The sequence below is a fragment of the Thunnus albacares genome, chromosome 1, assembly GCF_914725855.1.
Source record: "Thunnus albacares chromosome 1, fThuAlb1.1, whole genome shotgun sequence".
Lineage (NCBI taxonomy): Eukaryota > Metazoa > Chordata > Actinopteri > Scombriformes > Scombridae > Thunnus > Thunnus albacares.
The window spans coordinates 37,526,699-37,553,048 of NC_058106.1; the positions used below are offsets into that span (position 1 = coordinate 37,526,699).

The window sequence follows — 26,350 nt, forward strand, 5'->3', positions numbered from 1 at the left end:
AATTCAATCGATTTTACACATAAAAGTGTGTTTCCAGGGGTTGAGGCATACTACTGCATATGTGAAAAAAAAGTAGTATAAAGCCTTTTGTGTCTCCAGAGAGAGCTGTGTGAAATCTGCTGAAGGGCTGAAGAAGTCTAGAAAGAAGTGAGGTTACCAGACCTCTGCAGCCCACTTCTTCTCTCTGCTGGAGGCTAGCAGCTCCAGGCGGGGACTGCCTACTGGTCCCATTATTCTAAAACCCCAATAGTTTGAAAAATGTCTCACCGGACCAAAAGCACATTAGTCTGACAGCCCATTACCTCAAAAAGAAATACCCATTGCTCCGAAAATCTGTCCATTGTGAGTAGGGATGTGCAGAGGGCCCAGTATTTGTATTTGTATCTGTATCTGTATCTGTTGAGGCAGCAACATTATTTGTATTTGTATTTGTAATCAAACAAAAGTGGAAAGAGATTTAAAAATCCTGTTTTTGTTTTTTTTACGCTTTTAATTTAAGAAAATTAAAGTATTACAATAAATGTTCAAGAAGTGTTCCCTTGGGAGCACTTCATTTGTGTCAGTATTTCAGCTTTATCTCTGGGGAACACCCCCAACTCTGGGACTGATGTCCAAATTAGGAAATGTGCGTCATGTAGCAGGTGGATGTGACTCCCCTCGTTGAGACCTGCTGATAGATGTAACAGCGGAGCAGAGGAGAGACACTGAGATAGTGATGTAACAGACCTGTGCGCTGGTATTTGACATGGTTTATTTTTCTTCCTGAAAACAAATACTTTTTAAAATATTTGTATGAAACAAATATTCATAATAAAAACACTATTTGTGCTTTGCCGAATAATTTATTTGTATTCAGGCACACCCCTAATTGTGAGTCCAACAATGTTATACAGTCGTAATGCTAATTCCGTCAAGTACCAAATCAGTTAGATGTGTAAGCACCCTAAAAAACCATTAAAGACATTTTTAAAATGTAAGGAAGCACTAAAGGCCAACCATCAAATGCCAAGTATTTTTGGGGGCGTGTGACATGTGACAAAGGTCCTCAGCCTGTATGGAACAGGGTTCATTGTACCTGTTAAACACATGTTTGCGTCTTGACCACTTGGCTCCAAGCGCATCATTTTTAATCGTGTGTCATTAAGTGAATAAATGCTATGCTTCTATTTCTACAAACGTGTCCAAACACACTGATTTCAAGAGATTCATATGTGAACGCAAATAAAAATAAAAAAGCTAAAATCGTCAAGAGATTTGTAAAAGCCTGAGGAAAACACTTTAAAGCCAATCACCTTTTATCTGAAGGCAAATTCTACAGTTGCTCAAGTTTTGTTGAAAGCCGAGTCATGAGAAGGAGCACAGCAGTTATTCCCTGTGAAATGAAGAATATGTTCTTTTCTTTCCTCTCTCTTCTCTTGCTCACAAATATGCACATGGACACAGATTGTTTTCTTCTTAAAAGCAGTGTCAAGTCAAGTCAGTTTTATTTATATAGCACCAAATCACAGCAGAACTTATCTCAGGGCACTTTTCATATAAAGAGGGTCAAGACTGCACTCTTTACAGTCTTGACTTGTCTTGAACCATCTATGTTCTTGTGTGGCTCTGCTTTATTTCTAGAGACAGAAGAGAAAGAGAATAGCGGGATCATAGCAGATGGTTTCAGATACATATCACAGCAGTACATTTTAAAGCAAAGGCCACCAAATAGTAGTCATTTATCTGAATATCCGCTCATTTGACTCCTTTTTCAGAGCTTTCTTTGGCTTACAGCACGTCTCCATATATAACTTTGACCACCACTGAATTTTAAAGTCAGTCCTTTCATTATCTTAAGTAACTGATCCTTTTGCTGCTAACTCAGTTTTGCAGGACTACTTTCAACTCTTAAAAAAAAAATCTTTTTCTCACTCCATTCTTCTCACCTCGGTTTATCCTTCCTCTCTACACTCGAGTGCTCTCGTCCCCGCTTGTCTCAGCAGGGAAGTCGCTCCATTCCTCTCTGATTGTCAAGGTCAGGATGGAGGGAATTGGAGGGCATTATAGCGCTGAATGACAGGGATGAAATGGTGCACGGATGAAAGGGGGACAAAACTTGGCTTGGCTTGTAGGAATAGTTGTACTGTATGTGTCCACATAACAGCTAAGCCAGTGTGACAGCTTTCATCTGAAGCGTCTGGCTGCTCCTTCAGAGTTTCAATGAATCAAAAAGTCAATATAAATGGCATAATACAAAGTTTAGAAGCCAAATGATTTTACTTTTTATCAAACATCCAACTATTTAACACACGTCACATCACTGGCATTTATATTTGCATATTGTACTGCTGAGAGAAGTAGTAGTCACTGGTTCAGGCTTGTCAGATGTGAGGATTTGCTGATTTCCTTTGTTCTTTGTAAATTAATTATCGTATGGTTTGGTTTGGGACTGCTGGCTCTGGGAAACTGTAATGGCATCTCAAAACAAATGAACAGACTAATCAATAACCTTAACAAATTGCCTGAACTCACTGCAGATTCTTGCTGTGCTTGAAGTGAAGAAAAAATGTTTCAAATTCTATGTTTACATTAAGCAGACATCACAGATAAAGAGAACGAGCTTGTCTATTTATAACAGTAACTGCATACAGTACATTGTATGCACAGACATTGTTTGTTTTTTAAAAACCTGTTTATACAAAAAGGGAGAAAAGTGACATTTTCAACAGTTCAGCAAGGTTTTACAATTTTAAACTTTGTTTCAAGTGTCATTTTCAGAGCTGCAATGTTTAGTCTATTGAACAATTAGTCGTTCCAAAGAATATTCATCGACAGCTATTTTTCAAGCAAAAAAAGATTTTATGGTTCCATGTTATTATTGTGAGAATCGCCGCCTTTCTTGGTCTTACATCAGACTAGAGTAGAGTATTTCTGAGTTTATTAGACAAAATTGGTTGATCGAAAAATAATCAGCAGATCAATCGATAGTGAAAATTATAGTTAGTTGCAGCTACCTAATCATTTCAGTGAGAATACTTGAGAATACTGAAGGCCTTTTGGACTCTCAGTGTAATAGCCCGGCATTTATTATCCTTCATAAGCTTTTTGGAGTCATTTTAAGATTGTTTTATGCCCTTTTTATAACTCCTAAGAAGTTCCAGTTTCCAGGCAGTTCAAACATGGCTGACATGAAGTTGTGCTGCTGTTAGTGTACGTACATCATGCAGATACATGAAATTTTGTGCAGTTTATTTGTCATTGCCTTCTAAAATCTATGCATATGAGCATTATAAAAACGATTCATATGATTGTTATGTGATCTGCCGTGCTTATGGTTAAGGTTTGGTTAAGGTTAAGCAGAGATCCTGCTCATTAACATTGACAGTTTGTCTCTGATGTCAAAGGAAGGATTCTTTGTACACTTATCCATCCAGCCCTGGAGCTATAACATTGTCACACTTCACTACTTGCATCTTTACAAGACAAAACGTATAACTGACATATTTACAGTATATCTTACCCACCTTTGTTGCATCACCATGCTCATCTACACATCAGAGTCTGAGATATGAATAAACAAACATGGAAAAGAAAAAAGGGACGAGACCCCAACAAACAAAACAAAGATTAATTACATCAATGACAACTCATAATCACTTTGTAGTATATCCCAGGACAACACGTTCTCACTCCCAACTCGTCACATATCGATGCTTGGTCAGGACCCCCTGGCGTCACTTTTTAACGCACTGGGGACCCCTTTAGTGTCATTTTTCAACGCGCAGTATCATGGTAGTCACTGTTTTATGGTGTGACAACGTGGTGGTTAAGGTCTGGCTAGATTTAGGCACAAAAACCACTTGGTTAGGGTTAGGGAAAGATCATGGTTTGGGTTCAAATAAAAAAATAAAATAAAAAGGGCGAGGTGGTCTTGAACCATGCTCTCTGCTGACTCTGCCAACAACATTACAAGCCATCCACCAGCCTCTCCACCTCCTGATTGGAAAGTAAGTCAGCTTATATAGATGTCATGTGAGGTACGTCACTTCAGAAATGTTGATATGATACGTGTTGTTGAAATGTTAATATGCGCCATATTACAGATGTTGAAATGTACATATTCAATGTATCTGTGGTTTGCAGAAACGTACAATACCAACGTTTTATTCTGGCGACCAGGTTGAAATTTGTCACCTTATATAGATGTCATCAGTCTCACAGCGTCTATTTCAGACGTTGTGGGAGTTCAACAGAAGTCTATCGGACTACCCTGCACGTTAAGGGGTACCTAGTGCGTTAAAAAGTGACACCAGGGGGTCCTGACCAAGCTTCAATATGTGACGAGTTGGGAGTGAGAACTACCACCCTGGAAAAATGGTGCTGAGATGGTTAATTGTTCAAATGAAAATCTATCGCTTACTATTCTAATCACTTAAGCCTCAAGAAAAAATGCCAAATATTCAGTTGTTCCAGCCGCTCGAGTGTAGTGTAAGGACCTCCTCGTCTCATATGATCATGAACTGAACATGTCACTTGTTGGAGCTGAAAGTACATAAAGACAAACTACAGATGATCTATTCGTCGAAGTGAAACCCAGGCAACATGCACGGTGTATTAATGTGTATTACCTCTTTGTTGATTAAAGCAGCAGGTGGCAGATGAACAGAAATGATACACTGATGAATCTGTGTGTTTGTATGTGTGTGTGTGTGTGTGTGTGTGTGTGTGTGTGTTTCCCAGTAAATAGCTCAGAATCTAATTCTTTTGCTTGAAGGGCAGGAAACTTTAACAAGGTAATGGAGGGCTTCCTTTAACATTTCTCTATAAACAGCATGGAATGTGTGTTTGTGTGCTTGTGTGTGTCTTCCTCTCTTCTCGCATACCTCGGTTTGTGAGTTAGTTAACCACAAAAAGGAAAAAACACTCATCAAAATCTAACTGGAACCGGTTGGATCTGTCAGGAAGAAGATGAAACCACTGACTGTAGCTGAGTGAGTTTATACACACTTTAAAATAATTCAGTCTGTATTAATGCTATAATCAGCTAGACTGTATAATTTACCTCAATTGTACGGTTGTTCAGTCACAGCTTTGGTTATGGACAAATAATTAGGTGGCGAGATGAGTTTAGTTCAGAGGTTTAAATTACAGCTGTATTTATTGCTTTTGTTCTACCTCCTAGTTTGACACTCAGGGCCGACGTGCTGCCAGATGGCTGATCAATCATGATATATCCTGCTAATTAAAAAGTCCTTATTAAAGCGGTTATTATAAATAGATTGGATGTTTCTTTTTCCCCTGTGGTTTTCACAACAAAGTGTCTCAAGGGGTTTTTTTAGGCTTCGGAGCCCTCAGGTATGAACTGTTTGTCATTTCCAATCAAAACGCTGCTTGATGACATTAGTATTGACAGAAAGAAGGCTGATGTCGATGTTATGAACAGTTGAAAAAGACAGTATAGCAGTCTGATATTACATTTTTTCTTATCATACTGTATGTTAATATTAGGGCTAGCTAGCTTCACCGTTGTTGGTACTTATGTAACCAGTGGTTTCTAGCGTTGTGTTATGAGGAAGAGGCTCAGACCAGGGTGTCTTTGGAGCATAGACTGTATAAAAATATGGACGTAGTTACCGTGACGTCACCCCTTGGTTTCTGAAGAGCGGTTTTGAAGCTCAAAGTGAGCCACTCCGGCCGTCGCTATCTTGGCAGTGCCTGACGCTGCCGAACTCCCAGTCAATCAAAAATGGGCAAAGAGGTGGGCCGAATGGCTGAAACAAGCCACCTAGCGGCTGGTGGACCTGTCACTCAAAGCAGCCATGTCCTTCATTATGCATAACTTTATGGCTTAATAAAATTTAAACAGGTGATTTATAAAAAAAATCCATCCCCCGTACAGTTGTCATGAAAGGAGAAATTAGCTACAGAGACCAAAACCATTTTTTGTACCAGGCTGTAAACATGTTTATTTCTATTGGGGGTCTATGGGGATTGACTCACTTTTTGAGCCTCAAGTGGCCATTCAAGGAACTGCAGTTTTTGGCACTTCCGCATTGGCCTCATTTTACAGCGCCAGAGGTTGCCGCTTGCTTTGGAGTCGACCATTTATTCCGGCAACTGACGACAGAAGTAAATAACAAAATCCTCCGGTCAGTTGTGACAGCTAACTTGAGCTCCTATACTAATTTAATAACTCAGAAATGTGTTAGCATGTGTTAGCAGTTGTGTAATTACAATACATATGCTGCATAGTTGACTCTGTTACACTTAACTTTCATGTCTTCCACATGTGCTGTATCATTGCCTGGTGAGGATGCTGATGTATTGCTTGGGATCTGTCAGCTTTAGTTTGTCTTGAATCATTACACAGCACTGAATTAGCATGACGTCATGTAACAATCGTTGGTATCCAGCATTGAGTCAAGAGCAGCTGGTCTTGTCGTGGTTTATACTTCCTTAAAGTTTCTAACTTTCATCGTCATGTCAACAGTAAACACCACAGTATTACGTTTTTTTGTTTTAAAAATGTCCCGACTCGCGGTTGGAAGTGGGAAGCGAAGGGTGATTTCCTGCAGCAAAGTCCAACATCTATCCAATCATCAAACGAGTGGAAGGCAAAAATCATCTGTGTCACTTCCCTGGATCATAATTACTACGGCTGCTAGGTGACGTAACTGTAGGTCATTTTTTTAACGTCCTGATTTTAGACCTGTTGTTTTTCTTGTGAGGACGGGCTGAATATAACAGTCTTGCTTTCTCACACAAACCCACTTTCAAAATTGAAAAGACTATGAAAAAATATTATAATGTCAAAATAAAAGTATCACAACATGAATTGAAGTATTTCTAAACCATGCGCCCTTATCAGCCAGGTGCTAGACAATCAAGAAACAAATTTTGTTGTTTGGAAGTCACACTTTTGCAGATGTTCTGTTGCCATGTTACTGTTCATCTCTGCCTGCGAGTAGCATTCATAATCAAAGGGACAATAATAACAGCTGCCCTGAGAATACTAGACGGGACTTGATGACTTGAGAATACTTGATGTCATCAAAATCAGAGGTTTCTTCAGAGGACTGAGGTGATTGGCTGTTTATTATTTTTTGTGAATTAAATTCATACTTTTGGTAAAGATTTCATCTGATCATGTAGAAGAAGAGTGAGACTTGAGATGAGAACCCTACAATGCAAATGTAAAGGCACCAATTAATTTCTATAAATGACACCAACAGTCCTATCTGGAACTACTGTCTTTGCATTCCTGTTAAACACCACAGGGGGTTCATTGCAGGGTGTAGGAGCACTTTTAAAACCACCGTCACCCCTTTAAAAGTGCTAATTAAACATCCTTTTAACTCAGGCATTTCAGGTTTCCATCTCCTAAGAAACCGTTGAACAAATACGCCCGTCCTGAAATGACCCGGAGAGTCCCAGAAATAATTTCCTCTGGAGGCCTTTTCCAGTTGTAGATGTTTCAGCTCCTCTGCCTACACCATCTGTTGCTAGGCGATTGAACTTTAACCCCTTCTCCCTTGTTGTGAATGTTAAAAGGCTGCAGATGTAACCTTTACACAAAATGACACCACAACCTTTCAGGAATGGAGCGACAAAGGGAGACAGTACATGAATGCAAGCGTTGACTTTGTTGCTTGCTTTTAGTAAAAGTAATAATAAGGTATGATTCCATTTGAAGGAACAACATCAGGTTTTCTAATGCAGTTATAGTATACAGTATTGTAAATATTTGATATAATATTTGATGTTTATTGAATTCTAAATCTTATTTTGTTAACTTCTTTGTCGCACCATCTTCCATTCAACCTGACTCCTCTTCAGTTTCTCAGAATAAGACAAATATATGAAACCCTACAGCTGCAGTGTATTGGATTTTCCTCTCAAATATTGAACCTGTGCTTGTGCTAAGTTGCGTTCTTCTTCTACTAACACAATAGATGTAGAAATTGCTCTCTGTGTGCCTGTTCTTCAATAAATCCCCCCCCCCCCCCCCCCCCCCCCGTGTGATCGTTTCTGCAAAATGTCATTCTTTTAGATTCATTCAGTGACTGGCACCGAGAGATATTTACCGCTGACATTTCTGATCATTCAAGAATCGTCCAATTTAAGTCAGTTGTGCTGATATATCTTGATATGATTGATCTGCATCAGTCATATCAGGTTTCTCTTGTTGTAAAATACCACAAACAGTCAAATCAACTCAGGGATGTAAAGCAGCTTGCAGATAATTGCTTTTTTAAAATTTTTTTTTTGTGCTTGAGCACCTGGACTGTAACATACAGGAGATTAAATATTCCACCTGCAAACACCTGAAGCATGATGTTGTTATTTTCTTTTCTCGTCTCCTTGATAGACTGACAGACTGACACATCTGGGTCAGACTACTGTACATGTTAATTCTCTGCAGTCATACAAACAGATGGATTCGATATTATTGGCCCGGCGAGAGAAATTCATCACTTCTATGTCACAGGATTTTCATCATTATACGCCTGTGTAGTAGGAGGAAAGATATGCATCAATCAAGTGCGCTAAAGGATGTTTGTCACTTGTGACATCTGTCATTGATCCGTCACTCACAAACAGAAACACACACATATACACATACGTACACAAACGGCATCAATCAAACTCAAACTGACAGTCTGTCTTTTCGTCGGCACAAAGACGAAGACCACAGAGATTATCTCCATCGAATGAACAAACTCATCACTTGTCTGTCATCTTCAGCCTTTCGCTGCTTTCAGCTCCGGATTCTTATTGACCTTCACAGAAGACAAATCCAATAGACGTCTTTTTCCTCTTCCCACTCGTTTCTTACAGAGCGTATTTCATAGGCTGTACTTATAGTGTAAATGACACCTGTGATATGCAGAGATCTAATATATGTACTGTACATATATGTCAATATATGGAAATACAAATGGACATATGTATGGATATAATAGAAATAAGCTAAAATGTGCAGCTACATCTGTTTGATGCATCAGCAGCTGGATCTGAATCAAAAGCCTCCGATTTGATATAATAAAAGGCAGAGCAAACAGAAAAGTCTTCATGATAATTATTAAAGTCTCCCTCCACTCCACAATGTGTTTTTTCTTCCTGTTCCTCCAGTTGGATGTTTGAGCTTCACTATGCAGAATGATGTGTGTGCAGAGTCTGACCAAGTGGTAACCTCTGGGGTTGTAAAATGAAGCCAATGCGGAAGTGCCAAAAACTGCAGTTCCTTGAATGGCCACTTGAGGCTCCAAAAGCAAGTCATTCCCCATTGACCCCCATGTTAAAATGCCCAACTTTACAGCAGAAATAAACATGTTTACAGCCTGGTCTCTATAGCTAATTTCTCCTTTCATGACAACTTATCCGTTTGAATTTTCATTAAGCCGTAAAGTTATGCATAATGAAGGACATGGCTGCTTTGAGTGACAGCCAAAATGGCTGCTAGGTGGCTTGTTTCTGCCATTCGGCCCGCCTCTTTGCCCATTTTTGATTGGCTGGGAGGTAGATGGCGGAGCAGCTCACTTTGAGCTTCAAAACTGCTCTTCAGAAACCAACGGGTGACGTCACAGTAACTACGTGCATATTTTTATACAATCTATGAGTTTGACACTAGAAGGGTTGTTTTCTCTCCTTAAATCTGAGTTTGAGGCGTCTAAATACGAGCGTCACAGCTAGTTTGGAGCCAATAGTGATCAAATTTGCAACTTGAAGCATCCAGTACACAAACACACTGAGGATTGTAGGAGACATACAACAGTTCAACTGTTGAAATGAACAATGTTTGGTTTTTTGGGGTTTTTTTGTATTTTTTTTTTTTTTATTGGTGATGCTGTTAATGAGACATAGTGGAAAGGAAATAAATAAATAAATAAATAAAAGACAAATCAAGCAAATAGACAAACAAACAAACAAAAATAATGACAAACAACAGCAATGACAACATCATATTACAATGAAAAAGATAATAAACGTAGAGAGCAACTAAGCAATATGGATTGATTGTGGGAAAAGGGAAGAGGGAGAAAAAAGTGAGAGCGCTAATAATTATTAAAATATAATAATGATAATAATTACAATACAGCAATATATAGTAATAATGATAATAGTCTTGTTTGATAGTATACTGTGGCGGCAGCTACAATAACAGTAAAATGGGTTAGATAATTAGATATTTATATTAATTTATATCAATTTGAGTTTATATTAATTACATTAAATGAATATGGCTATGGGGGGTGGAGCCAAACACACAGAGCCCAAGGAGGGGAGAACACCATCACCCTCCTTGTCTGTTTTGGAGACGGCCCACATCTAGTCCACTTCGTAGCAGGACCACTCTCAGACCCTTTTGGAGAGAGTCTGTCCAGTGACAAGAGGGGTGGAGGTCCCCCTGAATGAACAATGTTTGAATATTAATAGATTTTTCAATGAGGGAGAAGGAGGTGATGTCATTTTAAGAATTTTTGAACTGAACATTTTTAGTCTTAAGTTAAACAATTGACATGAAGTGAAACTAGACTTTGGGGCTGTAATGGATCGAGGCTGAGTTTAATTGTCTGTCATGTGCAGTTAGCAGAAGATTCACAACAAAGACACTTTCAGTAGCTCAACCAGCCGTAAGTGTAGCTCGGCACTCGAGCAGATGTCTTCAGGCTATTAAAATGTCAAGAGTTTAGTAGACGTGTGAAGAGATTGGTGAAGGACCTGACCGAGTCACAGAGTGATTCTACACAGACAGTAATGGTTTTACAAATGCTCAGTCTGTCAGACTGTGTTCCCAGTCATCTGAAGAAACAACGACACTCTCTGTTCATGTTTTTTTTTTACTGTATCGGTGTCACACGTAACCTTTTCCTACAGGCTCATTTACATAGTGTGTTTGGTTTGAATAACACAGGGATCACAGGTATTATGCCGCCGTCGCTAACGTGAGAGCGGTCGTCGTTAGTCTAGTTACAGTAATTTATTTCACCTCGGTGAGTCATTCACATTAGAGGAATTTATCATTACAAGGAAGTGCAGTTGAATTTGAATGAGTCTGTTTAATATTCTCCTGTGATGGAAGGCCGCCTGTCTTGTCTCTGTGTGAAGTAGAGTTTGTTTGGAGGCGAAAAGACTTTGAAAGCATCACTGAATCAATAAGCTGTGATAGAAAAAAGCAACACATGCACTCACACATATACACACATACAAATCTTTTGTGCCGATGCTTTCCCTATTCACAGAGTGGTAATTGACGTTTCCTAAATGTCTTATTTGAATGAGCTGTTCTTTTTTATTCTTCTTTAACAAAACCACGTCTGAACCTCCAACTCCCACGACTCAACCCTTCTAAGAAACCAGAAAAATACAGTTTCTTCAAATTGTTAGTGGCTATAATTTAAGCTGAAGTGTTTTCTTCCCTTATGTTGCGCAAACTGAAATCAAACTCCAGGCACTTCAGTTTGTTTGTGTCTCCCTAGAAAACACAATCGGGTTGCGCTTGCAGGTGGGAAGCCGGTGAGGGATCACGGTCGGTCAGGGAGTCAGAACAGAGAACAGGACCGGTGAAGTATTATGGAAACTGGACGTACTGTTTGTCTGCATCCATCTACAGGTCAACAGCAGAGCGAGCGGTGACAAAGCCTTCAGTGCACGGGCATTTAAGTAATCCGATTTGGAGGCAGCCTGGTTCCAGACTTCTGAATCGTTGCCAAATCTTTGATTTTTTTTTTTTTTTTTTTTAAGCATTCAGGGCTGTATGTCACAAGCAACACATGGGATCCATTTATACAGCTAAAAAGAACATGATGTCAGATTAAATAATGTTTATATAATGTATTATAATCAGGAAGAAAAGCAGGGTTAAAAAAAACTACTACTACTAATAATAGATAAAAATAATTGTCTTTGTTTATTTTTATTAGATTTTAGTGTATAAAATGTGAAAAAAACAATCGAAAACTTAAAGACTTTTAATTTACTGTCACATTTGGAAAAGAAAAGCAGGAAGTCGTCACATTAGAGAAGCTGAAACTGAATATTTGGCCTTTTTGCTTGAAACAGTTGCCAATTAATTTTCTTTTAATTGATTAATCGACTAATTGTTGCAGCTCTGACGTCATGGGTTTCTAAAGCTTCCTCCACCCTTTAAACGCTGCACTGATGTCAGCCGCTGACCCAGCAGAGGAGTGACTGACTTTGAATGGAAACACATGCGGATTCCTGCTTGATTTTGTTCAAACAGCCGGTAAAACATAACTAATTGCAGCTTTAGTGTAACTTCCAGCAACATATCGAGTGTATTTACTCTGCACTAATGGCTGCAGCACCAATTCAGTATGTTAACCTTACAGGTGCTCAACATACCTCTCTAACCTATATCTGTCACAGACATTTACAGAGCAGAGAACATTGCTATTTTTCTACCTTTTTCTCTCTCTCTCTCTCTCTCTCTCTCTCTCTCTCTCTCTCAGTCTCTCACATGCACACTTATGCAAATCAAAGTAAATTACTGTGTTCATTACTGAACTCTGCAAACTCTCTTTGGTACCTAAAGACTTAGAAACTCTCCAAGAAAGTCTTTTCATCTTTTCAATTACACCGCTGAATGAAGTGAAGGACTAATGTGGGAGAAAAATGAATCAAGGGATGACAAAAAAAATGGTCTGATTACAATGGACAGCTCTGTGTGTGTGTGTGTGTGTGTGTGTGTGTGTGTGTGTGTGTGTTAAAATAGAGGTGGTAAAACAAAACAAAAGAACCAGCCACTCTCTCTCTCTCTCTCTCTCTTTGTCTCTCTCTCACACGTTCACACATTCACTTCTAGAGAAAGTGAAGGTACTTAAAGCCAGTGAGTGCATTTCAGCCACAGAGAAAGTTCCCTTGATTCGATGGTGCTGCACATTACAACCCTGATAGATGTCACAGCATGCTGCTGCAGAATCAGGTTAATGAGGATGATCTGTAGAAGTTTCTGGAATGGTGCAATCTGGTGAAAACTGTCAGTCAGTCAGCAATCTGAATGTCATCAGACCGCGGATCAACCCGAGCTGAGAGATTGCGTCAGATCTGTCGGTGCATGGGCAGCTTTTGCCTGAAAATCTTGTACAAAAAGCTAAAATCTGGTCATTGCTCAAAAATCTTCTCTCTGAGCCACTAACAGCCTCATGTAGTTGTCAAGAAATCCTTTTCATTAATTTGAGGATAATTAAATCAATAAAATACCTCAGTGTGACAGAAAAATAAAACAAGCTCATGCTGTAAATATAACTCATGTCTCCAGTTATTAGATGTAACAGGCGTGCCTAAATGTTTTTAATTCTTAGTTCAAATAGAAATAAGTTGTGAACGTGACACAAATGGTCACAGTTTAAGGTTTTTCATACCTAATAATATGCCTTCAGGCGTATCTGTTTAGTGTTGCCGTCGAAAATGAATTGGCTGCGAATGAATTAGCATGCTAATCAGCTGATAATTATCACTTTGTGTGACAAGGAAGAATGATTTGCGTCTTTAATTGGCTTTTTTTCGCCCGCTGGTGAAACGCAACATTAGGATTCATGATGTAGATGGAGCAGTAGCGGTTAAACCATGTGTGTGAGTGACTCTTTAATGTGTTTCCCTCGATAACGACACCGTGTTTGATATATTACTTGTGAATCAGTGCGCTTATGTGTGTGTGTTTGTGTTATTGACATGTAATGATTGTGTTGTACATTGAAAGTAGTTTGGTGAACATTTCTGCCGTAACCAGTCTGTGATCGTAAAAACTTGTGATTATTAAAATGAGCTAGTGCGTTTTGATGACCACAGATCCCAGAGTTTAATTTGAAATCACACCTGTCGACCAATAATGGCAGCATAGTGCCTGTAGCAGCTTCTCTGTCTGCAACTGTTGTATTTATTTACTGTACAGCCAAACAAACTATGTGCTGAAGCAATCTTTTAATTAGAAAGTCAATAATTTCCATCATAATCCTATCAGCACATCTGATCTGCAGGGAAGTCACGAGCAGTTTTCCACATGACAGCAGGCAGCGAAGAGGAGTTACCTTGATGTGTTGATGTGTTGATGTGCAGTTTGTCGCCTGCAGCTCACTGTGACTGCTTCTTCTTGTTCCTTTATTATACATTTGTTTGCTTACTGCTGTTAAGCTTTGCTGTCCTTGTTTTAGCTGTATGTCTGTGTTTATCTTCCTGGACTTTGTTTTTGGATCTGTGTGTAAGCACTAGGGATGTGCAGAGATCCCGGTATTTGTATTTGTATATATTTGTTGAGGCAGCAAAATTATTTGTATCTGTATTTGTATTCAAATAAAAGTGAACAGAGACTTAAAAATCCAGTTTTTGTTTTTAGAAAAAGTGTTAGAATAAGTGTTCATGAATAAACTACCTTATGAAGGAGGTCCCCACATCGGGTCTTGAACTGGAGTCTCCCAGATCATAGACGACTGCTCTTCTCTACTACTACTGAGTAGTACGACTACTGAGCTAAAACTTTACTCATCAACTCATTGCAGACAGACCTCTACCTATTTATACACCCATAACACAATGTAACGTGTAGGGAGGAACTTCAAAGGCGATTATTGCTTTTCACTTTTCATTTATTGCCTATTTTTTTACAACCTAACTTTGTGAAAGGAGAAGGGGAACAACAGGTTATGGAGAGTCTTTAAGAACACTTCGCTTGTGTCAGCAGCTCAGCTTTATCTCTGGGGAACACCCCCAACAAATAATTTTTAAAATATTTGTATGAAAAAAATATTTGTATAAAACCCACTGCAGAATAATGTATTTGTATTCGGGCACACTCCTAGTAAGCACATTGAGAGCAAACGGAAACCAGAGTCAAATTTCTTACATTTTATATCTCATCGTTTGGCAGACGCTTTTATCTAAAACAACTTACAAATGAGGTGAGAAAATCAAGTGTTAGAGGACAGTGATTCAAAAGAGCCGTGGTACAAATTCTCAAGTAGCTGTCCAGGTGCAAGTGCAATAACAGTATGAATACAGGTACTTGACAAATAAAGCTGATTCTGATTGGGACTCATTACCTTCTTTTCAATATTTAAAACAGATCCACTCACAAAAATTGCCAAAAATGACTGTTGTCCTGTTTTGTAGATGTTTTTTTTCCCCTACAAATATGCTGTATTATCTGTGGCTGCTTCATAATAGATGCAACCCCATTATTCAGCATGCAAATACATAATGTGAATATTGGGGTTTCAAATCAGGCTATATTAAAGATGTTCACATCAAACACTGAGACCAGAGAGATGAGCAGACGACCAACGGGGGTTTATTTCATCACACACGAACATACAGAACTCAGAACATCATCAATGCAGCTCTGATTCAACTTCACACCTATTTATACCAAAAGTGAATGTGACTTCCTGCCTGTGTTTTGGCACTTTCGTAAGAAAAATGATCACTTGGACTTTGACCAATGGGAGTAGATGTCTCTGCATCATTTGGTCATTTCTTAATTTCTGCTGTGTGTGTGGTGTACTTTGCTCCCCCCTTTCCTAATATTTCCAGGTGTCTCCTGTTTATCTGGTGGCCCAATGCTTTTTGGATGGGTCAATGACCGGCGTAGGTCAAGCCAATCTGGTAAAAGTTTCGTTTCCCAGAGATTGTAACCAGAACTTTCAGTTAAAGGAGATTGTTTTCGCCTATCCATTGGTGTTGTGCAACCCTTAGTGTTTTGTGTATTACTATTCCACACGCTCATCATATTTTCGCTTCTACAGAAGCAGTTAGAAGTGTTTGGTTTACATAAAGTGACTGTCTTCCCAGGAAAAATGACAGTCATAATAGTCATAATAGCCCCAAAATGACATACATTCAAGTGACAGCACGCGACAAAGGGGAGGAAGTTAGTATGGATGGATGATGGACGGGTCAGCGACAGACTGGATTCTAACACGACAGATCACTGTTTGTTTCTCATTTCCCATCACGTACAATAGTAATTATTGGCCACATAAATATGGGGACACACATGACAACTGTTGAGCTCTTTCTGAATCTGATTCAGGGTCTGTTCCAGTCTGAGTCAGTCGGCGTTGACAGTCGACAGATAAAATCATACAGTGTGTGATATGTAAAGATTCTAATCTGAAGATCCAGTCGCTGCCAGTTGTTCTCCTAAAGATTATTATAAACACGTTTGATGTTTTACGACTGACATCTGCGACCAATGACATCAACAGTGTGTCAGCGCTTGAGAGACGTACCGATAAATAGATAAAGAGGGAGGAAAATGGCGAGCTAAAAGCTCTGAGAGAGAACTGGACAAGTGAACAAATGGAGGAAAAGTTGATTGAGCTGTAAAGAGAATAAATGTCTCTACAAAGCCAACCAGAACCTGAGGTTAATACCCACACCTCTCCATCCAGGCTCTCACACAAACTCTGCACTTCTTTTTTCTTCTTTATTACCCTTTTCAGTCCAAACTGCACTGTATATTACCCATGAATGGAGTAGTACAAGCATCTGGTTGCTCTCAAGTTTGTTCTGGTATAAAAACACTCGATATCTGGTGTTGTTTGTGCAGGATTTTCGAGGTTTGTGCTCCTTCCTGACTGTCAAAGACTAAAAAAATTGGTGCCATTTGGTAGAAACAATCTTTATGTGTGATTGGTCCTGTCTTTGTAGGTTTCAACTGGTCTTTAAGTGTGACACCAGTTAAAGTCAGCATTGTTATCAACTCACTCTCGCCTGGAGAAGGAGACGACACAGTTCAGAGAGATTTTAGGGAGAAAATCAAACTGAAACTGTAAAAGTTGAGGAGACAAAAAAAAAAAAAGGATTTTGAAATAAGTGGCATCTCCTCTTCATCCTAACTTCACACCCAAACTGTCACCAGCAGGTTCAGTAGCTGTTAGTTTTGGATAAAGTCACATCACATTCTGGTGTTTTCATCCTCGCTAATCGAATTCATCTAAGCAACAATCTTGCCAGTGAATGACTTGTTCATTTCTATATTTATATGTATTTTATTTCAGTAAATTTGTATTTTTAGAGCTTACACACTCTCATAAATACGCTCCACGTTACACTATGTAGTTCCTAGAGTGCGTTTATAACTGGCCACATGCTGATTGGAAAAGCACGGGAGAAAATTGTACATATTCCAGTATGAAAGCCTCAGCAGGAAGCCAAAATGAAATGTGTAAAAAGCTCCAATAAACCAGAAATAGCTTTAAAATCACTGTGAAAACTGACAATTTTCTAAATACTTTATGATAACAAGTCACCTGTTCAGTTTCCATCTTTTCTCACTTATTCTATTTTATCCTTTTTGGATACATTTTTAGGGGAAACAGTGAAAACAGGACAGTAAATCTGTAGAGCTGAAAGTAATCTGTGGAAAGAAATGTTTTCCATCACACATCCCACTGAAAGCTGATGACCTCAGAAAACATTTTCATCAGCGGCGTCCAGGTATCTGGAACGATGCCCTGACACAATGACAAGTATCTCAGCTAATGGACGTATATACACTGGGATGAGTGTCACAGATGCTGCTGGGGTGACACAAATAATCCAGTTTGGACCTTTTCAAATGGCCCTCATCTGTTCTCCTATTTCAAACTAAACACTTCAGTATTATCTTGCTGAAAATTGAGGAATGTAGAGGCTCTTCTTGTGCAGTGTTGATGAAAAGAAACTATCACATTGATGTTGTTGCAGCAGTTCTGTCAGAAATCCAAATATATCAGAACCAGAGTGGCCAAATGTCAAACCAGGCCTCTGATATGAAGAGAAACGATCAAATGATGACATTTATTAACCTTCTATACATTGGCTGCTTCCAGTTTGCGTTGCACGGAGAAGCTCATGAACCAGATTTTACGTTTGAATCCTTTTTAAGTTAAAGCCACAGTGAAATAGAAAATACCTTTTCCAAGTTCTTAACTTGTAAAGAGTTGCAACTAACAATTATGTTCACCGTAAATTAATCATCATTTTCTTTATTTAATTGATTCGCTGTTTGTTCTATGAAATGTGCAACAATGATATAAAATAGAGAAAATCCAAAACATGGGACAAGGAATGTTTGGTATTTCTGCCTGAAAAAAGATTTAGTTTATCATCAAAATTGTTCCAAATAAATATCACAATCGCCTCATTCAGAACAATTTGTCGCTGCAATTGGTAACAAATGCTGCTAAAACTCAACCAAAACTGACAATACTGACAGTGAAATGTTCAATGTAGGGGTTTTCATTAATCGTTTCGTCAGTCTAATGTCAGAAAAAAGTGAAAAACGCCATCACAATTTCCCAAAACCAAGTTTTTGTTTTATTTGACCAAAATCCAACAATATTCAGTTTATTTTCATATATATGACAAACAAAGCAACAGTGAAATGTGAGCATTTTTGCTGTAAAAAAATGGCTGAAACAAATATCCGATTATTGAAATAGTTGCTGATATCTAACAAACGACTAATCAATCAAATGTTTCAGTTATAGCTCAATGTTTTTATCTGGTTTCTATTTACTTTTTAGCGACAGCTCTCTCATAGTGGCACACGTAGTAGAATTTAAAGCTCTGTGATTGCAGGTTTCTCACCACAATGCTTCTCGGGAGTCGTGGTTGATTTCTCTCCTTTGGTTTTTATTATCTACAGGCTTTGAATTTTTATCAAAGAAACTATTGTTCATCTTTTGAACTGATGATTCAACCAGGACAGTTTCACATCCATCTAAAATTAGTAAGTACTTAAGTACTTAAGCTGTCAAACTTTTTATTTCACCTAAAATAACGCCTCACATTGCATTTTACTCCGTTTTCTTTGGAAATGTGTCACGTTGCAGAAGCTCAAACTGGCATTTCACTGTCACTTCATTAAAGTCTAACATCTGCAGCACATATAGTGATGTTGCTGTTGGATTAATGGATGATATTCACAGCATTTGAATTTTAAGGTAAAAATGATTATATATTCAGGGTTTTTTTTTTCAATTCAATTCAGTTCAGTTGTATTTATATAGCACCAAATCACAATAGAAGTTATCTCAGGGCACTTTTCGCATAAAGCAGATCTAGACAAGCAGTTGGTAACAGTGGCAAGGAAAAACTCCCCTTTAACGGGAAGAAACCTCAAGCAAAACCCTGCTTTAGGTGGGTGATCATCCGCTTTGACAGGTTGAGTTGAGAGAGAACGAAGGAGGGAGAGGAGACACAGAGAGGCACAGCAACAACAATAACAACAATAATAGAAATATGACTAATAATAATAATAGCAGGCAGGGGCGTCAGGCAGGACCATGGCAGCACGGGGTTTGCAACCACAATCCACGGAAGCTTGTGATCCATTAACAGGTGGTCCACGACCATGATCCATAGAAACCTGTCAGACGAGAAAGCACAAGTTAGTAACATGCATTAATGGTACATGAATGCATACAGATGGAGAGGAGGAGGAGGAAAGAGGAGCTCAGTGCATCATGGGAAGTGTCGGCCTATAGCAGCATAACTAGAGGCTAGCCCTAAATATATGCTTTATCAAAAAGGAAAGTTTTAAGCCTAATCTTAAACGTAGAGAGGGTGTCTGCCCCCCGGATTGAATCTGGAAGATGGTTCCCCAGGAGAGGAGCCTGATAGCTGAAGGCTCTGCCTCCCATTCTACTTTTAAAGACTGTAGGAACCACCAGTAAGCCTGCATTCTGGGAGCGCAGTGTTCTAGTGGGATAATACGGTACTATGAGCTCTTTAAGATATGATGGTGCCTGACCATTAAGGGCTTTGTAAGTTAGGAGAAGGATTTTAAATTCTATTCTGGATTTTACTAAAATGGGAGAAATATGATCTCTTTTCCTAGTTGTTGTCAGTACACGTGCAGCTGCATTCAGGACCAGCTGGACCAGCTGGAGAGTCTTTAGAGACTTGTTAGAGCAGCCTGATAATAATGAGTTGCAAAAATCCAGTCTAGAAGTAACAAATGTGTGGACTAGTTTTTCTGCATCCTTTTGAGACAGGATGTTCCTGATTTTTACAATATTACGTAGGTGAAAAAAATTGTTTTATGTGGGAGCTGATGGAGTTTTTATGTCTTAATTCTATCCAGGTCACTCATGAGAACAAGGCTGCAAGCAGTGACTGATGAGATGTTACGGGTTTCATTTTCTGATCCATAAATCATGTTGACGCCTCACTTTAATAGAGTACAGTCACTAATTCTGCTACATTTTTAGCTTCGGTCATGTGATACAGTATCTCGCAGGTACAGTTTTCACCCTTTTACTCACATACAGTATAATCTTAATGAGGCAAAACCCTTTCGTGAAGACGTGCAGTCGCATTAACTCCTCTGGGAGTTCACTGCTGCTGCCTGTGCAGTCAGTGCAGGCTGCAAGCACAGAATGGATGAGGATAAACTAACAAACTAACAAGCACCGCCTGTTGAGGCTCTCAAAAGGGACAAAAAGGTGTCTAATAGGAGCTTTGGGGATTCTCAGTTCTTTTAATAACAACTTTCTGTAATGAAACGTTTGAGTTTGTGAGAGTCTGACCCTTTCTCCCTCCTCGTGTGTCACAGCTGAATCCGCCGGGCCTGCTGAGTATGCCCCGGAGCCCCACCTCCAGCGAGGATGAGATGGCCCAGAGCTTTTCTGACTACTCCGACGACTGCACCTCCGACAGCTCCCGAGAAGAAACCATCTACGAGACCATAAGGGCTACCGCCGAGCCATCGCAGAACCGCATGGACGACATTCAGACCAACTCGCTGGTCGTCCGTGTCGTCATCCCCGACCTGCAGCAGACGGTGAGCATCTGTGAAGGATGGCGGTGATCTAACATGTGCTTCACTGTGTGGGAGTCAGTATGAAATATGAACCAGATTTGTTTTTCAGTATTAATATCTGAATATTGATTATCTGACCTTCTTGTTGAGATCAACAGGAATTAATGATGTTGTGTTTGACACAGCCTGTTATTTTACAGTCTTTTTTTTGGAAGCAGATACACAGGAAACACAAGTACAACACAGTATTGTTGTTTAATAGAAGCTGCAGGAAAAGCTCTCATGCTGCAGGGTCCTCTGTGGCATTTCAGCTCTGGGTGTCAGCATCCATTAAACTAACAGGTATATTTTTTAAAAAATGACCATAAAGTGGAAAGTGAGAGGAAAAAAAACAAATGTATTCCCAGACACTAAAGGTCTGTCTGACAGATTATTACAATTTATTTATTGTTGAAACTCACAGATCACTGAGGTCATAACACATTTGCGTGCAGGAAAGATGATGATTTCGATTTCAGTTCTATTTCAATTAAATCTTAAATAGGGCTGCAACTAACGATTATTGTCTGGATTTTCTGTGAAATAATTCATAATTTCTTAGAGCTCATTGTGAGAACCTCAAATGTGTTGTTTTGTCTGATCAACAGTAAAAAAAACAGTTTTTCTATCATGTATAAACAGAAAACCTTTAAATTCTAACATTTGAGAAGCTGCAACCAGCAAATATTTAACATTTTTGCTTAATAAATGACTATATTTTGATGATTGAATAATTGTTTTAGTCATTTACTAAAACAATTATTCAATTGTCAAAATATTTGCCATTTTCTGTCAATTGACTAATGACTTAATTGACTAATCATTGCAGCTCTAATCTGGAAGGTTTTGCCTGGTATTACGATAACCTTCCTTTTAAGTTGCAGCAAATCCTTATCGCTTCCATTCATGTATAAATAATGTGGCAAGATTTACTTTTGAAGTAAATGAATGCTTTCAGGGGAAGCGTGGATTTTAATTATCTGCCTTTTAAACCTGTGAGAGGTTGCCTGTGGATTTTTAAACAGGCTTCTTACAGTAATCACTCGCTCAGTTCTGTTTTGACGTAAAGCCTCAGACTTAAACGGGCTCTGACCAACAGGATTCACACAGCGTCTCTTCTTCTGATAACATGCAGCGGTGTGTGAATGTTGAGTGGGCGACATGTAGGGGTTGATATATAGACGTGGCGTAGGAGTGGTGTGTGGAATGGAGGAGTGACTTCTCCTGGAAAAAAGTCTGACTATAAATAAATGTGGAGTTTACAAAATGTTTTTCAGATTTTGCTAATTAATGAGGACAAGGACACATGAGCAATATGAGATGGGCCCCACTCTATTGATCAGTCAGGTATATTACAACTAAGCACTACCCTTCATAACATTAAAGCTGGCTGTGTACTGTAATATCATTTTATGACAGATAGGATAATAAACACGTGGAAGCCCAGAGGAAAAAGCAAATGACTCATGAAATGTGTTTTAATTGTCCTCCCATTTTCAATTCATATGTAAATGAAGGGCAGGTAGATGAATAGCAGAAAGTAAGTGATGCATAATGAATATTATTATTAGAAAAACTTCAGCTTCACCATGATTTCTATTTTGTTTGCCCAGAGATTATGAAACATAGTGTGTGAATGAAAAAAATGTTAATTTTTAAAGGACCAGTGTGTAGGATTTAGCAGCATCTAGCTAGCTAACTTTGCTAACTTTGCCATTTAGTGGTAGGCAGGTGGCATACAATGAGTTTATCAAAGCTTCTTTTTGAAAAACAGGCTGGTGTCTGTTGCTGGAAACAAGAATGATGAGACTGAATCAAACAGTAAATGTACCGCAGAGCCAGAACTGTGAGCTAAAAGAAGCCAAAAAGCTCTGTAGAGCTGCAAGTCAGCTAGTAATTCTCTTTGTCACTGTGTTACATTTGATTAAAGTGCCTGTAATGGACACTTTTATAATAACAACGTATCAAATGTCAGTGTGTAATGTGTTGGTTGTGTCTCGTAGTGATGAACCTACAGAGAATTATCAGTGACTCTGCAGCTCCTCTCGGCTTTACAGAGCTTTATAGTGAGTTTCAGCTCGTTGTTTATCTGTCTGGCTGCAACTTTACTCTTCTGGTTCACTCTCAGCGTTCTCATGGTGTCGTTTTGGGTCGCAGCAGGCAGCTGTTTTCAGAGAAAAAGCTGTAAAAAGCCGCTGTACACTACCTGCTCAGCACCAAATGGCAAACAGACACAGTTAGCTGGTGAACATAGTGGAGCATTTAGCAGCTAAGGGACCAGATATTTCCCTCAGGAGTTGGTAGAGAGTAAAAACAGAGCTAAAAGAGAGTGAATATTGGACTTACATTCACCAGGTGGACAGAAACACGACTCCAAATGAATGATAATGTTGCTCCGTAACTGCTGGATGTGGAAATAAGCAACTGTTTGCTAACAAGTTCAACATATCAACTGAAAAGCTGATGATGTGTCAGTGTTGTGTTCACTACTTGCCTCGGATGAAAACTAGTTAATGGTTAATGCAAGTTCAGTGTTAGAATACAAAATTTTTAATGTTTTTATTTGTTTTTTTTATTACAATTGTGTAAAATGAGCAGAGACTCTGAAATGCAAACAAGTTTCCATCAACCGTCTCTCTCATTCTATAATAAACAGTTTTGTAGTTCATTGATTTCTGGACTCAGTTTTAGTCTGTTTATAGTCCGTCGGTGCAGTGATTCAACTGACAAAGTGAGAGAATGATACTGCACTCATTTCATACATTTTCATGAGCCTCACTGAGCTAACAATGGACTAAAATAAACAACAAGCGTGCTAGAAAACGACGTGCGGGTCAACTAAATGCTAAATTACATTAAATATCAACACTCCTACTTTATTCTATCTGTTTTAAACTCTGACATCTAATTTGTCAAGTCTGAAATGTATTTATAGATAACAGCACAGCTTTAACAGAGGAATCTATTCTGTTTTATATGTTTTATTAATCCTAACAGTGGCTATTACTAATGTTTCATTTACATAGCAGCCCCTCACGTTCATTAGCTGCACACTGCAGCTGTTAATGAAGCCCCCTGTGTGCTACTGTACATATACAGTATAGGAGCACAATATGGTGTATTGTCTCCATTGAGTAACTAACTACTGCAGCTCCTATGGGCTGTATATATACTGCAGCTGTGTGCTGCATTCCCATTGATCGTATAGCGCATGTATTGTAGCTGTCAATGAATGTCTGTCATTCCCAGAGATAAAGGTTTATCATCAAAGACCAGCGGTGCCTAACTGTGACTCCCTGTGGTTGAACAGCTGGAGATGCTGCCAGAGTCTGTACAGTAGTTTCACCTCGGGTCTAATGCAGCTCTGTGCTGAAGCTCTTTGTTTGATGTGTGTGTGTGTGTGTGTGTGTGTGTGTGTGTGTGTGTGTGTGTGTGTGTGTGTGTGTCCATGGGGGCCGAGAACTGTTCCAGATAGCTTTACACTGGATGTCCATGACAGTGCAGTAGGTTAGAGTGTGTCTGCATCATTTGCTGGCAGAACAAAATAGGACAGAAGAAGAAAGGGAGGGAAGCAGGAAGTTGGCATGAACCTTCAGCAGCCACCTGATGCCCCCTCTCTGTCCTGAGTTTCCCTCCGTCATTCTGACTCCCCGTCTCATTTTGTCCACTTAGATATTTTTATTCTGAATTTCTTTTATATGTTTTATATCCGTCCCATGGAAGCAATCACAAGGAATGTAACACACAGCTTTGCAAAAGTACCTTATAACATCCTTAATAGCAAATCTCAACAGAATAAAGGAATGGTGTGTGTGTGTGTGTGTGTGTGTGTGTGTGTGTGTGTGTGTGTGTGTGTGTGTGTGTGTGATCCATTGGGGATAGGTCCTCCAGGTACAGTGTTGTCCCAGAGATGAACTCATGACCCTTTGATGTAATTAGCTCTGTGGTTACAACTCCAGCATAGAATGTGTGTGTGTGTATGTGTGAATGTGTGTGTGTGTGTGTGTGTGTGTGTGTGTGTGTGTGTTCACATGTGCACTAAGCTCTCTCACATGTATGCACTAATGCTCCTGATTTCACATTCATCACTGAGCACTCAGCGGTGCCATTTGATCACATGATTGAGTCACTCGCTGCACTTTGGAAATCAGACTCAGCTGAATAATTCAAGAGCGCACCGACTCACGGCGCGTGTACGTGAACGCGGCTCAGCTGATCTACAGAATACTGAAGGGTACAAAAAATATGTAGTTGCAGTCAGAACATGTGAAATATTAAACAGGAATCATAACTCGCTAGTAGTTTTGCCTCCTTTTATATGACGTGATGCACTCTCACTTTATTGCCAAGTGTTAGAAAAGAAGATGGATAACAGCCTTGTGTTGGTGCACCAAGGATGCAGCTGGAGGCGATTAGCATAGCTTAGCATAGCTTAGCATAAGGCTGCGTGAAAAAACTTATTTGAATGGCGGTGCGTAGACGCAGCGGGGGGTGGGCCGATCACATACATGCATGCACACATTCCCGGTGGATTACTTTGAAACATGAACGCTGTGTTTCTGCTGTTTACCTCGAGATTGTTGCGATGAAAGATGAAATAGTTGCTGCAGTGTTAACTTTCAGAGTTGTAAAAGTCTGTCTTTGTCTATTACAAACTGCGGTGTGATGTTTTGTCATCTGATAAACCTTGAAATGCATTAATCTGTAGCTCCAACTGGTTTTCCTGGATTGTATTTTATTGTCTCAGCAGTACCTTAAACAACACCCACCAACGCAGCCTCTTGCTTTGTTTTAACACGGTTCTATTTTTACTCTGAATGCAGCCTTAAGACAAAAGAAACAGCTAACTTGGCTCTGTCCAAAGTTCAAAAACATACTTATACTTATACTTATACTTATTATTATTAATATGTATCTCATCTGTTTAATCTGTACACAAAAATAAATGTAAAAACATGCTAGGCTGTGTTTCATAGAACCACAACTTATCATTCTTACATATCTGTATGCGGTCTGCGGTCCTCCCTATCTTGGCCTGTGAGACTGTAACAAAACACAACACAGAAAAGATCTCACATGCTTTTCTGTGTCTTCCACAATCTTCAAATTATCTTTCTCCAAATAAGCTTTTATTCTGACTTTATTTCATCCATCTCCCCTCTCATTTCATGCCAGTGCGAGGCTCTTACATCCAGATGGAGGCACCATCTTTTCTGAGCAGATTTTGCTTAATGATTCAAAGATTGGATACAATGGCAGACTTGAGGTTAAATAAGACAAGCTACTTTTCCAGAGACTTCCTTTGAAGGCTTGGACCACGATTTGAGGGTTTGTGAATGCTGCACTGTTTATCACAGTTTGTACGGTTGCCATGGTAATATGCCGAGCTGCAGCCTCATCGTGTCAGACGGCGGCAGCGAATAGCAGTGTGTGTTTATAAGACTGACAGCTGCCGTCGCATTCACACCGGAAACGATGATGGTGGCAGCAATTCTGACTACAGGTCATGCTAACTTTGTGCTTGTCACCTCCGTCATGGGGCTTCATCGGGTTAGCTGGGAAGTT

The 26,350-nt window shown here is 39.3% G+C and overlaps 1 protein-coding gene across 1 annotated transcript in view; it reads left to right on the forward strand.

The window, feature by feature from the left end:
* LOC122986650 (SH3 and multiple ankyrin repeat domains protein 2-like) overlaps nt 1-26,350 on the forward strand; it is a 254,098-nt gene that overhangs the window by 56,653 nt on the left and 171,095 nt on the right. The window contains exon 3 of the mRNA XM_044357941.1: nt 20,540-20,767. Coding sequence (XP_044213876.1) covers nt 20,540-20,767 — 228 coding nt within the window. The remainder of the gene's footprint in view (nt 1-20,539; nt 20,768-26,350) is intronic.